General features: G+C 37.0%; 1 protein-coding gene across 13 annotated transcripts in view; it reads left to right on the top strand.

Annotated features, from left to right (window-relative positions):
- PARD3 (par-3 family cell polarity regulator) overlaps positions 1-12949 on the top strand; it is a 446166-nt gene that overhangs the window by 288881 nt on the left and 144336 nt on the right. For 10 of the 13 annotated variants that reach the window (XR_014618202.1, XM_084281993.1, XM_084282001.1 and 7 more), the window contains 3 exons: positions 1710-1858; positions 2963-3007; positions 9415-9642. Coding sequence is in view for 12 of the 13 variants with exons in the window: in XM_084281993.1 (XP_084138119.1) it covers positions 1710-1858; positions 2963-3007; positions 9415-9642 (422 nt within the window). In the remaining variant the exon portion in view is untranslated. Of the gene's footprint in view, positions 1-1709; positions 1862-2962; positions 3008-9414; positions 9643-12949 lie in introns of all 13 variants that reach the window. The other 3 variants (XM_084281998.1, XM_084282004.1, XM_084281999.1) reach the window with 2 other exon arrangements.

The raw sequence follows: 12949 nt of genomic DNA on the forward strand, positions 1-12949 counted from the left end.
CTCTGATTCATCAGAGCTTTTAAGCATATGCTTCAAAACCTTGCTAAACTATGCAGACATCTCTGAAATAGTTGCTGCAATTAAATGTAAAACATTATGAGCCTGAGCCAGAAATATTAAAGTCAAAAGGCACTTGACATTGACTTTATCCATAAAAAGTTCTGATTCTGCTCTTATTTAAGTATTACATGCTTGTCACACGCACGTATCTTATTATTTGTAAATCTGCCACTACTAGACTGAATTTCTACACTGCCTAGTAATGCAGATAGTGATTTTCATCATTTATAGGACTCGATGCCTCTGGACACATTTCCTTAGCTCTCTTCATTGTTGTGCCTAGTACCCAGGTGTTTCTCGATCAAAGATGCTTCTATAAATTACAGTATGTGGCATGCATAAGCATGTTCACATTACATAATTTAAAAGTGTAAGTTCATTTCTGCAGAAACTTTTCCTGTTTCTCACTAGGTATAAAATGTGAATTTTAACTGGCCCTTAAAATAGAAAATAATTATTTTGAAATATACTGCATAGTAACATGTAGGTATACAATATTTTGAATGACATGTAGAGAGACATGCTTAGAGATCTCAGTGACAAGATATTCAGCTTTTTTATCGTGAAGTGCAACAATTGAAAGAGGAATTTTGAGGATTTTTTTCCCTATTGGATAGATAATGATGGTGCAAAGTACTTTATTTTTATTTTTTCCTGTTGTTTGTTTGTTTTTCTCAGTAATTTATGCTTTAGATTTCTTCTTCTGTCAACTTAAGTAGAAATCTAAATCTTTGGGCTTGCCTTCAGGCTCTTATTAACAGTTTTCCCTTTTTTGGGAGTCAGAAGACCCTTGTGTGAATTTTCTTTCTATTTGCAGTAAGTGATCTTACAGTGGTCATTTAATTGCTTCTCTTTCTCTCTCCTTCTCTCCCTCTCTCTCCCTTTCTCTGTGGTGTGGCCACGGTGACACATTCCAAGCCTAGGGTTTAGCTTGCACACCAAACTCATTTTGCCTGTGTTCTTGCATTCATGATTCTACCAACATCAGACCGACATTATTAAATCTGTCTTCAGAAAGCTTCTGAAGCCAAGGTCATGCAAGAAACCTGCAGAAGAGACCAAATCTGAGTCCAACTTAATGATGAAACCATTGTGGTGAATACTTGCTCTTTAGTGGAGTACTAAGTAAAAATATGTTTGTCTATCATAGCCAAGTTAAAACCAGGAAATGCTATAGAATTTTAATAGGCAGTCCTTAAATTAAGAACTTTGGGAAGTCTCTGGGGGCTTCAGGCAGGTCAGATTCTGTGTATGCTTTACAAAAAATATTTTGTGATGAAGAAAAATAAGATAAGTTGGTATTAAGAGAATATACTGGTTTCTCATTAAGAAAATGGATTTTTTTATTCTCCCTCAAATTATTCCTGTGTTGAGGTCATATATTCTGATAGTATATGTATAGTTTACACGAGATATGTACATCTTTCATTAAAGCTCGTGAGTGAATTTTTTTATTCTTTTAAACTGGAATTGCTTGATGCAGTGAAACAAATTCATTGTGTGTGTAACTGACTACTTGCATTGGTTTATTTAAAAATGTGTACTTTATTGTTGGTTGAAGTCACATGCTAAATAAATGCTTTTCTCTGCAGAGTGAAAGGTTGCGTGATCTTGATAAATGTTCACATGATTTTTCTCCCTTCCTACAGCACTCTTAGTCCAGATGTTGATCCAGTGCTTGCCTTCCAGCGAGAGGGTTTTGGACGCCAGAGCATGTCAGAAAAGCGTACAAAGCAATTTTCAGATGCCAGTCAGTTGGAGTTTGTTAAAACACGAAAATCCAAAAGCATGGATCTAGGTAGTGAGTGATATTTTTTCAATTGTTTTCTTTGAACCTGATTTTCATGTTGTAAGTATATAGATTTTCTAATTTCAAACACATTATTTATGTGCAGTAATACTGTGCATAAGGTCTACTGGTGTGAAGTAAAGTATTCTTAACATGAATGTCCAAGTGGCCTGTGTATTGTTCTTACCACTTGTAAATGTCCATACATTTAAATATCAGAACCCTCTGGATATACAGCTATATGTAAATATTGAATATATTCATTAAAATAGAGGTGAAAAGTGCATTTAACAATCCATGTAGAAAAACTGTGTAAAAATGTACCATGCTGTGGTTATGGGTGCATAGAATTATTCTCAGTTCATGATTATAATTCAATTAGCCTTAAAGACCCTTAGTAGCTTTTATTTTATAGGTGGATTTTGATTAAGATATTAAAGATGCAAAGTGTTTTTTTTTTTTGTAGAAATCGTTCAGAATTAGAAAATCAAGGTAGTTTGACTTCTGGTTGAGACCTAAGTTTTATATTTATATCAGAAGCCCTGAAACTAGGAGCAACTGAGACAGGCCATCAACTGTGATCATTTTAACTGGTAAAACAACTGAGAGGAAGCAAATGCTAACCAGCCCATCTATTTTTCTGTATTGAATTTAGATTCTGAAGTACGGAATCTAGTAACCTTAAACAGTGAGTTTTAATTGCTTAAACACAAAAATCCATACTCAGAATAATAAAATATAATCAGATTTGCTCCTTTACAATAATTGTCAGTATCTTACCTGCAATCCCTAATTCACCAACTTCTTCAGAGGACAGTAAGGTTGGTGGCATTGACTTGTCTTGACTAGTTGCGATGTGCTAACGTGTAAATAACATATTGTACCTGCCTGTGATGTGAACACGACTGACATTGCATGAAGGTTACTTGTTTGCTGCCATTTCTATCCAGAATGTTTGCTTACTGTTACAGTTTATATGCATGAAGGATGACATTGCTAAGGCCCCCCTAACTTGAAAAAAAATACAGAAAAAAAAAAAAAAAAAGGAATGTTGGATGCATGTGGGGCATGGGCACTAACTGGGCTAACCGTTATACATTTACCTTTTAACAGTAGCTGACGAGACTAAGCTCAGTACAATGGATGACCAGAAAACAGGTAAGAATTGACAGTAAGGCTGTTGCTATAGAAACCTTGGTCAAAGCAGCTTACCACAATTACAGAACTGCCAATCAAATTGCATGAAAACATGAATATTCCAGTACTTGCATGGCTGCTCTCTATTGTTGTGAATAATCAAGTCATAGAGAAAAAGAAAATTCTCTATAGAGATAAGTATCTAGGGTGGTGTATTCAAGCAGGTCATATATATCTGGCTGTAGGTAGACACCTGTTTCTACACTTTGAACTCATAAATATTCACAGTTGTCTTGATTTTTGTCCTTTCAACGAAATCTTGGAAAATCTTCTCCTCGCTTCAAACTCAGAGGAATGTAGAAGAGTCAAATGTTTGGCTTACACTGCTAACACAGTGCTTGAAAATAATTCCTTTAATTCCAAAATTGCTGTCTTTGCCTTGAGTGGTCATCAGATAGATGTTGTGAGTTGAACTGAGGAATATTAGTGCAACTCGATTTGCTTTTGGAACTGAAACCAGAGCAGTGTAACAGAACAAAAGAATATGTAAATAGAATATTTTCCACATACGATAGATTGTAACACTTCACACAATGATAATGAGAAATAGCTTTCAAAGCATATTTTTTATTAGTAATTAAAATAATGCACCAGCTGCAATTATTAGCCTTTATGATTTATTAATACAAGTTAGCTTTTGACCTTTGGAATGCTGTTTTAATTAGGCTAGATCCAGAGGACACCATAACATTACTTAGCTCTAATTAGGAACAATTCACCTTTTAAACCTGACAATATTATTTATTTTAGCATGATTTGGGGAGCAGGGCATTCCACGCAGAATTTATGATTAATAATTCACAACTGCATCTCTGTTTAACGACACTTTACAACATGAGTAGGAACATTGAGAAGCTGTAACTAATCAATTGACTGCATTATATTTTTTATTAAAACAGATAAAACTTCAAGCTCTTAAAATGTTGTAGAATATGGTCATAAACTTGCAACCTTACAAATTGAGTATGAATAAAAAAAATAATATTGAATGTTTTGAAAGATTAGGGCCATCAGAATGTATGAATTGTGTTAATGGTTATGGTAAGAAACAGAGCTTGGGAACTGCCTTCACCATGAGCACTATTCACAGAAAAAGAACTTACAGATCAAACACAAATTACTTGTAAATAATTCTTCATTTAATTATTAGCCTGCTTATTGGAATGGGATGTGATAACAATGATGTAAATCCTGTGTTTTAGCAAAATATGATGCTTAGGTTTAAAAGTGCATAGTGCTTTTGGTGGTGTCAACAGAGTATAGTTTTTCTATATGTGTGACACCTGGATTAAATTCCAAAAAGAGACACGTCAGACAACTTGGGTGAACGAGCGTGACCGTAACCATCTGGACTAAGCAGTTACATATTTTGTGCACAGCAAGCTCAGTGGCTGGAAAAAATGGAAAAAAAAAAACACACCACACCTTTGACTATACTTTTTCTTATTTATTTTGTGTGCTTTTAACCAGGTTTAGTATGTAAACATTGCATTTCTCCCATTACTGAAGATGGATGTGGTTTTTAAACAAACCACTTACTGCAATTTGGCTGAAAAATCATCTGGTACAAGAAAAAAAATACATCAAATGTGTGGTGAACTATTATTTGATGAACTGTAGAAGCCAGACAAATTCAGCATATATTTACTTTAAAGAAAAATAAAAACAAACACTGTTGCAGTCAAAGTTGGATTTAATAGTATTAGCTGAAAAGGAGAGCGTAGAACTCACTAGCCCTAGTAACTATAATAGATTTTTAATTATTTTTCTTTCTGTAGTTCACTTGAAGTGCCTAATCCTTGCAGTGTTTATAGTTCATTCTAGAGGTTAGAAGTATATTCAGTAGCAATTGAGCGTGGCTCATTTATTGAGTCCCAGGCATGCTAGCAGGTTGGTTTTTTCTTTTTTCCATGTCCACAGTGAGGAAAGGCCAAAACACTCTCTCAAGCCAAACAACAGCAAAACAAACAAGCAAAACCAACAAGCAAATCCAACACAGAAGATGTATTTAAATTATTTATTTTTACAGGGTGCTTTTAAAGTAAACTTTTATTAAATGGAAACAAAGCTGAAATACTTTTGATGCAGTTACTTGTTCTAGTCTTCCCCTGCCCCCCTTCCAGCAAAAAATGTTACTCTTTTCATATGAATTGAACCAGAAATAGAAGAATTTATCAAATCTAATGTAGCAGATGTTAGTAAATTCAAAAATAGACTAATGTCCTTTAAGAAAGTGCTTAAAAGTAGACTTTGTGCCTTTGCAAAACTGCTTTAATCAAATAGAGGGAAGTTTTTGACGTCACTGGTAGCATTTAACCTAAGAGTTAGTAAAAATAATGTTTCAGAAAGAAACAAAAGCATCATTTAAAATCATTTAAAGGGAAGTGCTTTTATAGCACTAAAAAATACTTTTATAGCTTTTAAAAATAGTCACCAAAGGAAGCCTCCTACGTCCTTTAACACCAGACTTTTTGCCTTTGCAATTCGCCCATGCAGACTTGTGGCACCTTATAAATACTTAACGTAAGATTAGAGAGGTGGGAGCATCGTGAGTTGTTAAACAGAGTCAGTGCCACGGGAAAAAAAGGGGGCTTGGAGCAGGGAGCATCACGTAGGTTTAATGTGGTCTGTGAGTATTAGATGTCTCATTGGATCTGTGTGTGCGGTGAAGCCCTGAGGTGCCTGTGCCACATGAGAGCAGATGCATGCAACGCCCGTAGGTCGTGCATGAGCAGAGGGTGCTGCATGGTCTGGAGAGCAAGGCTTGGCATTATCCCCAGGGACTGGCCAGCTGAGACACAAGGGTGGCGGTGCATGCCTGGTGGGCAGGGGCTTGGGATGGCGTGAGCATGGCACAGAGCCTGTGAGAGGTGGATCTGGGTGTATGGCACACAGAGGAGAGCAGCGTGGATGGACGTGTAAGCAGCGTGCAGGGAGGCTGCGCACGCGGTAGGATTTACGGATGGGGTGCTTCTGTGTTGCAGATGGCTGAATCCACCTCAAAGGGTGGATTATTTGTTAATAAAATTGTTGGAATGGAAAATTTTGATTAACTTCAAATTTTAAAAAATGATAAAAGAACCCCTTTCATCCCTCAGTCATATGAAGATGGTTTAGGTAGATGTGTTTTTTTTTCTTTCTTTCTTTTTATTTTTCTGTTTCAAATTCTGCTGTCAAAATAGAACTCAGCAGATAACATTTCTGATGATTACCACCAGCACTGTAAAGTCTAGAAGAAAATGCTGACATTTTTGTATTTAGAATACAAGGTTTTGATGTGACTCATAAATTTTAAACAAAATGCATCTTAAAGAAAGTTTGCAGTTTCTCAATGGATTATGAATAAACAGCTCACTTTCTGGCTAGTGAATTCTAGTAATAAATTCAGAACTCACTCAATTTACAGGGAGGCTTAACCATATATTTTGAAAATAGCAAACTTGCTATGAAGTGGCCATAGAAGCTGGTGAAGGTATTGAAATACACATAGCTTTACGATCACAGTGCTTAAACTGCTTGTGTAATGACATTTTCCTCTTTCAAATTCTGCAACCTGTCCACATTTGTGTTCATGACCACCCAAGTTCAATAAATATTCGTATCATTTCTGTAATCTGTTATTAGTTTTACAGTATTGGAGGAACATTAGGTCATATCCCATCTAGCTTTTCCTTTGGGAAAGCACAACTTACATAAATATTATTCTCACAAAGATCTGTATTGGGTAGCAGGAAATGGATTTTTTTTTAATGTTCTGTATGAACATAAATGGGCATATAAATGCTTGCTTTATAATTACTGTTTACAAAAAGAGCCACTCAGTAATTAGGAAAAGATATACGAGCATTTCATTTAGAAGGTTGCAAAGCAGAATCTGGAATAAGGGAGTTTACAGTAAGTTGCCATGTAAGAGGATACCCTTTCCCTTTGTATATGAAATTGAATCTGTCAAACAGCTGGTTCATATAGGATTGTCCTGTCTCTTCTCTTCTTCTTTTTTTTTTTTTTCCCCTTCAAAATGTTGCATTCATTTTTCTTTTCTGTCTTGTGGATTGTTTTTATCAAAACACAGTCCCAAAAAGCAAAAAACCAAAATCTTATTTGTTGTGTACTGCAGGCTTTAGTGAGGGACCAGCAATTTGTGACATATGTTAGAAAGTGGACAGCTTCTAGGGCATTGCCCAAGTTGAAGCTCTTTCACTTGGTATAGTGTTCTATGAAAATACTTGCATTAGACTTCGGGCCATGTTCGAAACTTGGGGGAACCTGGACTGCAGTTTGTTTGCACAGCTGGGAAGCCATCAAACATCCTTGTCCCAGCTGCCTGCTCTTGCTCACCCCAGCAGCTGCTCTGTGCCCCCAGCTATCCTCATGACCCTCACAAACAGGGGCAGTGGGCGAGAGGGTGGCTTCTTCTGTGAGATGCGAGTTCATCAAGATAAAATTCTGAATTTGGTGGGGTGTGTTTGTTTCCAGCTGAGGGTGAAAACAGCAGGACCCCAGACCTCTGGGGGAATGAAACTGCAGCAATTCTCCAGACCTGTGAAAAAGGATTGTTGTTTTGTTTCTGTTTACAAATTCATCTCAAAAGTAGGGCAGCTACAGGTAATTCTTTGACAGCTGCTTCTTGAATCTATTTGATCTAAGGGATTTTATTTTAACTTAGTTGTTCAGACTCTTAATAGATGAGTGGAAAATGACAGCATTTGTCACCTTGCTCTACCTAACACCAAGCTAGCAAAAAACATGTGAGGACCTGCCATGCTGCCTTTCTGCAGGTCCCGCACCCCTCTTCCAGCTTCCATCCCGCACCACCCAAAACTGACTGATGAGAGAAACTGTTATTAGTGCTATTCCTCCTCCCCCTTCCCCATTTAATGTAACTTCACATAACTGTGTCACAGAAGTGTGACAGATACTGTCTCTCCTCCCTCCTAACATCTGCCATAACAGGAATCAATTCCAGAGCTTTATATTATTCTGATATAAATACTTTAAAAGGATAACTCGTTTTTTGCATCATTCACACCAGACCTTGCTTATAAGCAGGTTGTTTATTGGTTTGGTGGCCCTGTTCAGTGCTTGGCTCTGTCTCCTGGAGGTGTCTGGCTTCGAACAAGTCCCTTGATCTTTCTGTACTTCTGTAAGATGAGGGTGGTGACTAACTACCCACCCCCAGGGACTGCTGTGGTGCCACAGCACCCTTCTCTGCTCAGCTCCCTTCAGGTCAAGAAAATAGGAGATTTTCTATATTCTGGGTGAGGGCTCTGATCTCATAACTTCAGGAAATCTGGCTGGGATGATCATGTCTCTTCTATCTCTCAAGCCACAAATCCTATCGAAGAGCTGGCCAGGACTATTCTTCACTTCTGAACAAAATCACTCTAAATAAACACAGAAAATTTTTATTTATCAGTTTATTGCCTGATAGATCTCTCTCCATTTTAACTGTGAGATCCAACTGTGCAATTGTCAGCACTGTGAGTGTGTGTATCTAAAAACAGAAGCTAGACATTTAGTCCACAAAGCCAAGAAGACAAGTCTGGATGGGGAAGAAGTTTTGCAGAACACTGGCTAGGGCTTTCTTGGCACTCCTCTGAGCGTGCAGCAGTGATAAGAGCTGCCCTCAGCCCCAGCTGTAGGGCTGCCCAAGCACCAACCTGGTCACTGCCAGGAATGTGTTTCTTTTCCAGCTGGGTAGCTGGTATTGCCTGGCTAAGTGGGTCCTTTCCACAGAATTTTTTTTTTAAACAAATTCACAAAATCCCAGCAAGTCAACTGATATTTCTCAGAAGTATTTCATTATGAAATAGTTAGCATTTTGATGCGAGTCTTTAAAACTCAATTAAAACCAAACAACATGAAGCCAGAACAACATGAAGCCTTGAAGCCAGAAGTTGGGGTACTTTGCAAGAATGTTACTCTAAACGCAATAGGATTCATGCCCAGAATATGCTCTCAGTTGCTAGTACAGATGAAATTTTCATCTCTAAACAAAAAATAATTAATAGCTTTGTCTGATGCAGTTAGATATGTATCTCTGTTGTTTTCATGAGCTGTGTTTTTAAAGCCCCATGATTACTTTATCATTCAAATTGGTAAAATAATAGTAAGAGATGTTGGTATCTTTTCACTAATTTGAAAAGCCAGACGTTACTAACATTGTCGGTTTCGTTGACTATAACTTGACATACTCATTCACTTCTGAGACCAACAAATCTGCAGAGAATTCCCTACAGATTATTGAGAGATGATGTGAATAATGTTAAGCATGTCCCCAAAGACTTTCACAATGGATATGCATAATCAAGCATGCAGTTCTCTACACTAATTCTAATTACTTTTTTTTTCTTCCCTAAATCACTAAGGTTCCCCAACCAGAGATGTGGGGCCTTCATTAGGTCTGAAGAAATCCAGCTCATTAGAAAGCCTGCAGACAGCAGTTGCTGAGGTGACTCTGAATGGTGATATTCCCTTCCACCGCCCACGCCCACGAATTATCCGAGGACGAGGCTGCAATGAAAGCTTCAGAGCTGCCATAGACAAATCGTATGATAAACCTGTAGCAGATGATGATGATGAAGGCATGGAAACTCGTAAGTAAACTATTGTTATACATAAAGAATGTTAACAATATAAGTTAATCCTTTAGAAGGTGATTAAAAGTGATAGAAGGTTATCCTAGGGTTTTAAAAGAATAGAACTAACTTCTCTTCATGGCTTTGTTCAGGCTTTTGCCCTTCATATGCATTAGCAGATTGCAACACTCTGCAGCTTCCTTCCTTCCTAAAACAAGGAAATAAGATTATTAGGATTATGTTTACTTAAATTACTTACTATGAAAATTTTCTCTAAGACAGCTAATTAATTTACTGATGTAAATTAGAAACATTTTACGCAGAAAGAAAAAAAAAACACTGAATTCATGTTACAAAAATATGTGCATCTAACTTAGAAAGGGTACATTTGTAGTGTCTGGGGGAAAAAAAAGAAATCACTGTCCTTTAATTAGAATGAGTAAGGCTGGCAGATCTAATAAAATATAAAGTTAATGATCAGCTATTACCCACCCTAATGGGCATTCATTTACATTTTCAGTTCTTTAACCCGAAGTATGACCCAACATGTGGAGAATGTCATTAACATAAAAGAATCACTTCAAAGCTAACCTTATCATTATTGAACTATGTAAGAATGGGCTGGTAAAATGACAACTCATATTGAATGAAAATAGTGTGAATGGTAAATTACCTCAATCAGGGGTTGTATTAAAATTATTGAATTTTTAACCTTCATGTTGTACTAGTTTCGACTTGTCACACACCACCAGCTTTTTTTTTTTTTTTTTTTTTTTTTTTCAGTCTACCTGCAGCTAGTTAGTAGTTTATGAATGAATAAGATATTTGGAAAGCTGAAGTGGTAAAATATTTAGCCTGAATACTAACAGAAAAAGCTTGAAAAGAGATTTTTCACTCTCTTTTTAAAATTTTTTTACTTTCAGAAAATCTTTCTCAGAAGTGTCATTCTATAATGTTCTGTTGTAAGCTACTTGTGTAGTCACTCTTTTATTTTTTAAAACTCTTCTGTTGTTTTTCTTTTAATATGTCTGTTTCTAAAAGTGTTCTGAGACTGAAAGGGAGGTCATTTTGCCAGTCACTTTTCTCAAAGGTAGTTATGGACAGAATTCTGCTTCCCTCTCACAGCACGTAGCAATTTCACGCAGCAGTGAGGCTAAATGCTGGTCTGGTGCTGTTGGCTGTCAATCTATTCCTGGCCAGTAGAAGAACAGGTATGAGAAAATGCGTAGTGATCATGATCATTATCCCAAACTTCATGCCTGTGGTCTTCTGGGACACAAGACAGCATTTTTCTAAAGGGTCTTGTTTGTTGTGAGCCAACTGAGTAATATCCTGTTTTGAGGCATTAAATATCTAGGGCTTATCCAGAAGTTACACATGACAGCAAAACTTATCAAGAAAGACTTTCTAGGTGAGTATAGGTTTATGAGATTACTGCAAGAGGTTTTGAGCTTATGGATACAATGCATAGAGTGGAAAGGAACTGTCTGATGGCCTTTGTATCCTTTGCATGGGAGTAGTGGAAACCAGACAAAACCGTCTGGCTGAAAGTGAAATGCCATGGGGTGAGTCTTTGTCCTCATTTCCTCGTGGATGAAGAATTCTGGCATTGATGGACCAAGAGCCATCTTGGGAGAGCCAGAGTGAGGTTGTTCTCAAATCCCATATGGTACAGAAGGGCTGGACAAAGTGTGACCTAGGTATATGAATAGTACCGCACATTCTGTTGAAGTTGCATGCGTTTTAATAGCTTCCATATATTACAATAAAACATCTAAATAGTAATCCAGAAACTTGGACTGCCAGGGTAATAGAAGCAGACAAGTTGTAAAGCAAATGCAGGATGTTGGCTGGACACAGCTCATTCCCAGGAATGGCACAGAAGGCTCTCTAGGTTTTTGCTTCTGATGGTGAACGTGGAGCTTAAGAGCTGCCCCAGCCATGTGGGGCCTGGGATCAGCTCAAAATACTAGGTCTACAGTACTGAGGTCTGTCTTTTTCAGAACATTTCTGTGTTTGTGCAGTCTCCTCCACTTTGTGTAAATTATATGTGGCTTCAGATTCCAGAGAATTTGCCAAGTGATGTCTTCAGCTGGAAAAAGCCTGGACACCTTTGAATACATAGAAGTTGATTTAACAATCTGGTACTAATGTGGCTAATGTCTCACTGCTGCCATAATGACATGGCATAAGTTTTTTTTTTTTTTTTTTTTTTTTTTTAATTGCATTTAATTATTCCGTAATTGTTTGAAATTAAAATGTGGCTTTCTGGCATTATAAAACCCAGGCAAACATGTTGGTGGTCAATTTGCTGATGCCCTTGAGGTTGGATTCATTTGCGTTACTTGATATTTTTCCCAAGTATTTCTCCAAATGTTTCAGTGCTGAGTGCTTTTTTCTTCCAGACATTGACCCTCTTTGGAGCAGCAAATAACAGCACTGCAGTACATTTTATAGAATAATTCTTAACATGTCATCACCCAATATAAGAAAGCCATATAAATACAGGTAGCATATGTAGCAGAGGGGCTAACTCTCCTATGAATGTATTTGCTGTCCTTGGAAAAAGATGTTATTAAATTACTAGATGCAGGATGAAAATCAGATCACTGTGTCCAGTTCCAGGACAACATTTTAAGAAGTATTTGAGAAGATGGGTATGAATTTTAATCTCTGTAAAGAAGTAATATTTGTGGAAAGGTGTGGGTGTTTAGCTTTTACAGATCATTTTTGCCTGATTCTCTTTTCTTTTTTTTTTTTTTTTTTCTCTTCTTTTTTCCTCCTTAATACTCGAAATAGCTGACTGAAAGCAAAATGTTTATCTTTAGTGACTTGAATGAGAACAGGGCATTTGGATTGGGAGAGATCGGCAAAGCTTTCTAATCTTTTGCTGAATCTTAATTGCTAGAATCTACGGCTGTATTAAATATCACAATAAGAGGCCTGGAAGCTTAGTGGCAAAATAGCTTCACATTAAGTAGCTTTGATTCCTCATGTGCATCTTTTCCATTTTATGGCCTAATTAGGAGGATAGCTTCATAATACCTGTTTGTGTAGATCTCTTCAGTACAGTGTGGTTCATGAAATGACGCTAGTTTTCAGCTTTAATTGATGTTTAAAGTATACTCCAATTTTTTTTTTGGCTTCAGCATCCTGCATAGGGAGGAGGGGGGAATAGGAGTCTGCAGGAAAAGAAGAAAGGAAATAACAGCACCAAAGCAAATGCATTTTGCGTCTTGTGGCAACCTAATGTCATTACTTCAACTTAGCAGAAATTAGAAGTTTCATTTGTAGCCTGGGCTTGAATTTTTAATTGAGCAGCCTT

This window comes from Netta rufina, assembly GCF_964035555.1.
Source record: "Netta rufina genome assembly, chromosome: 2".
Lineage (NCBI taxonomy): Eukaryota > Metazoa > Chordata > Aves > Anseriformes > Anatidae > Netta > Netta rufina.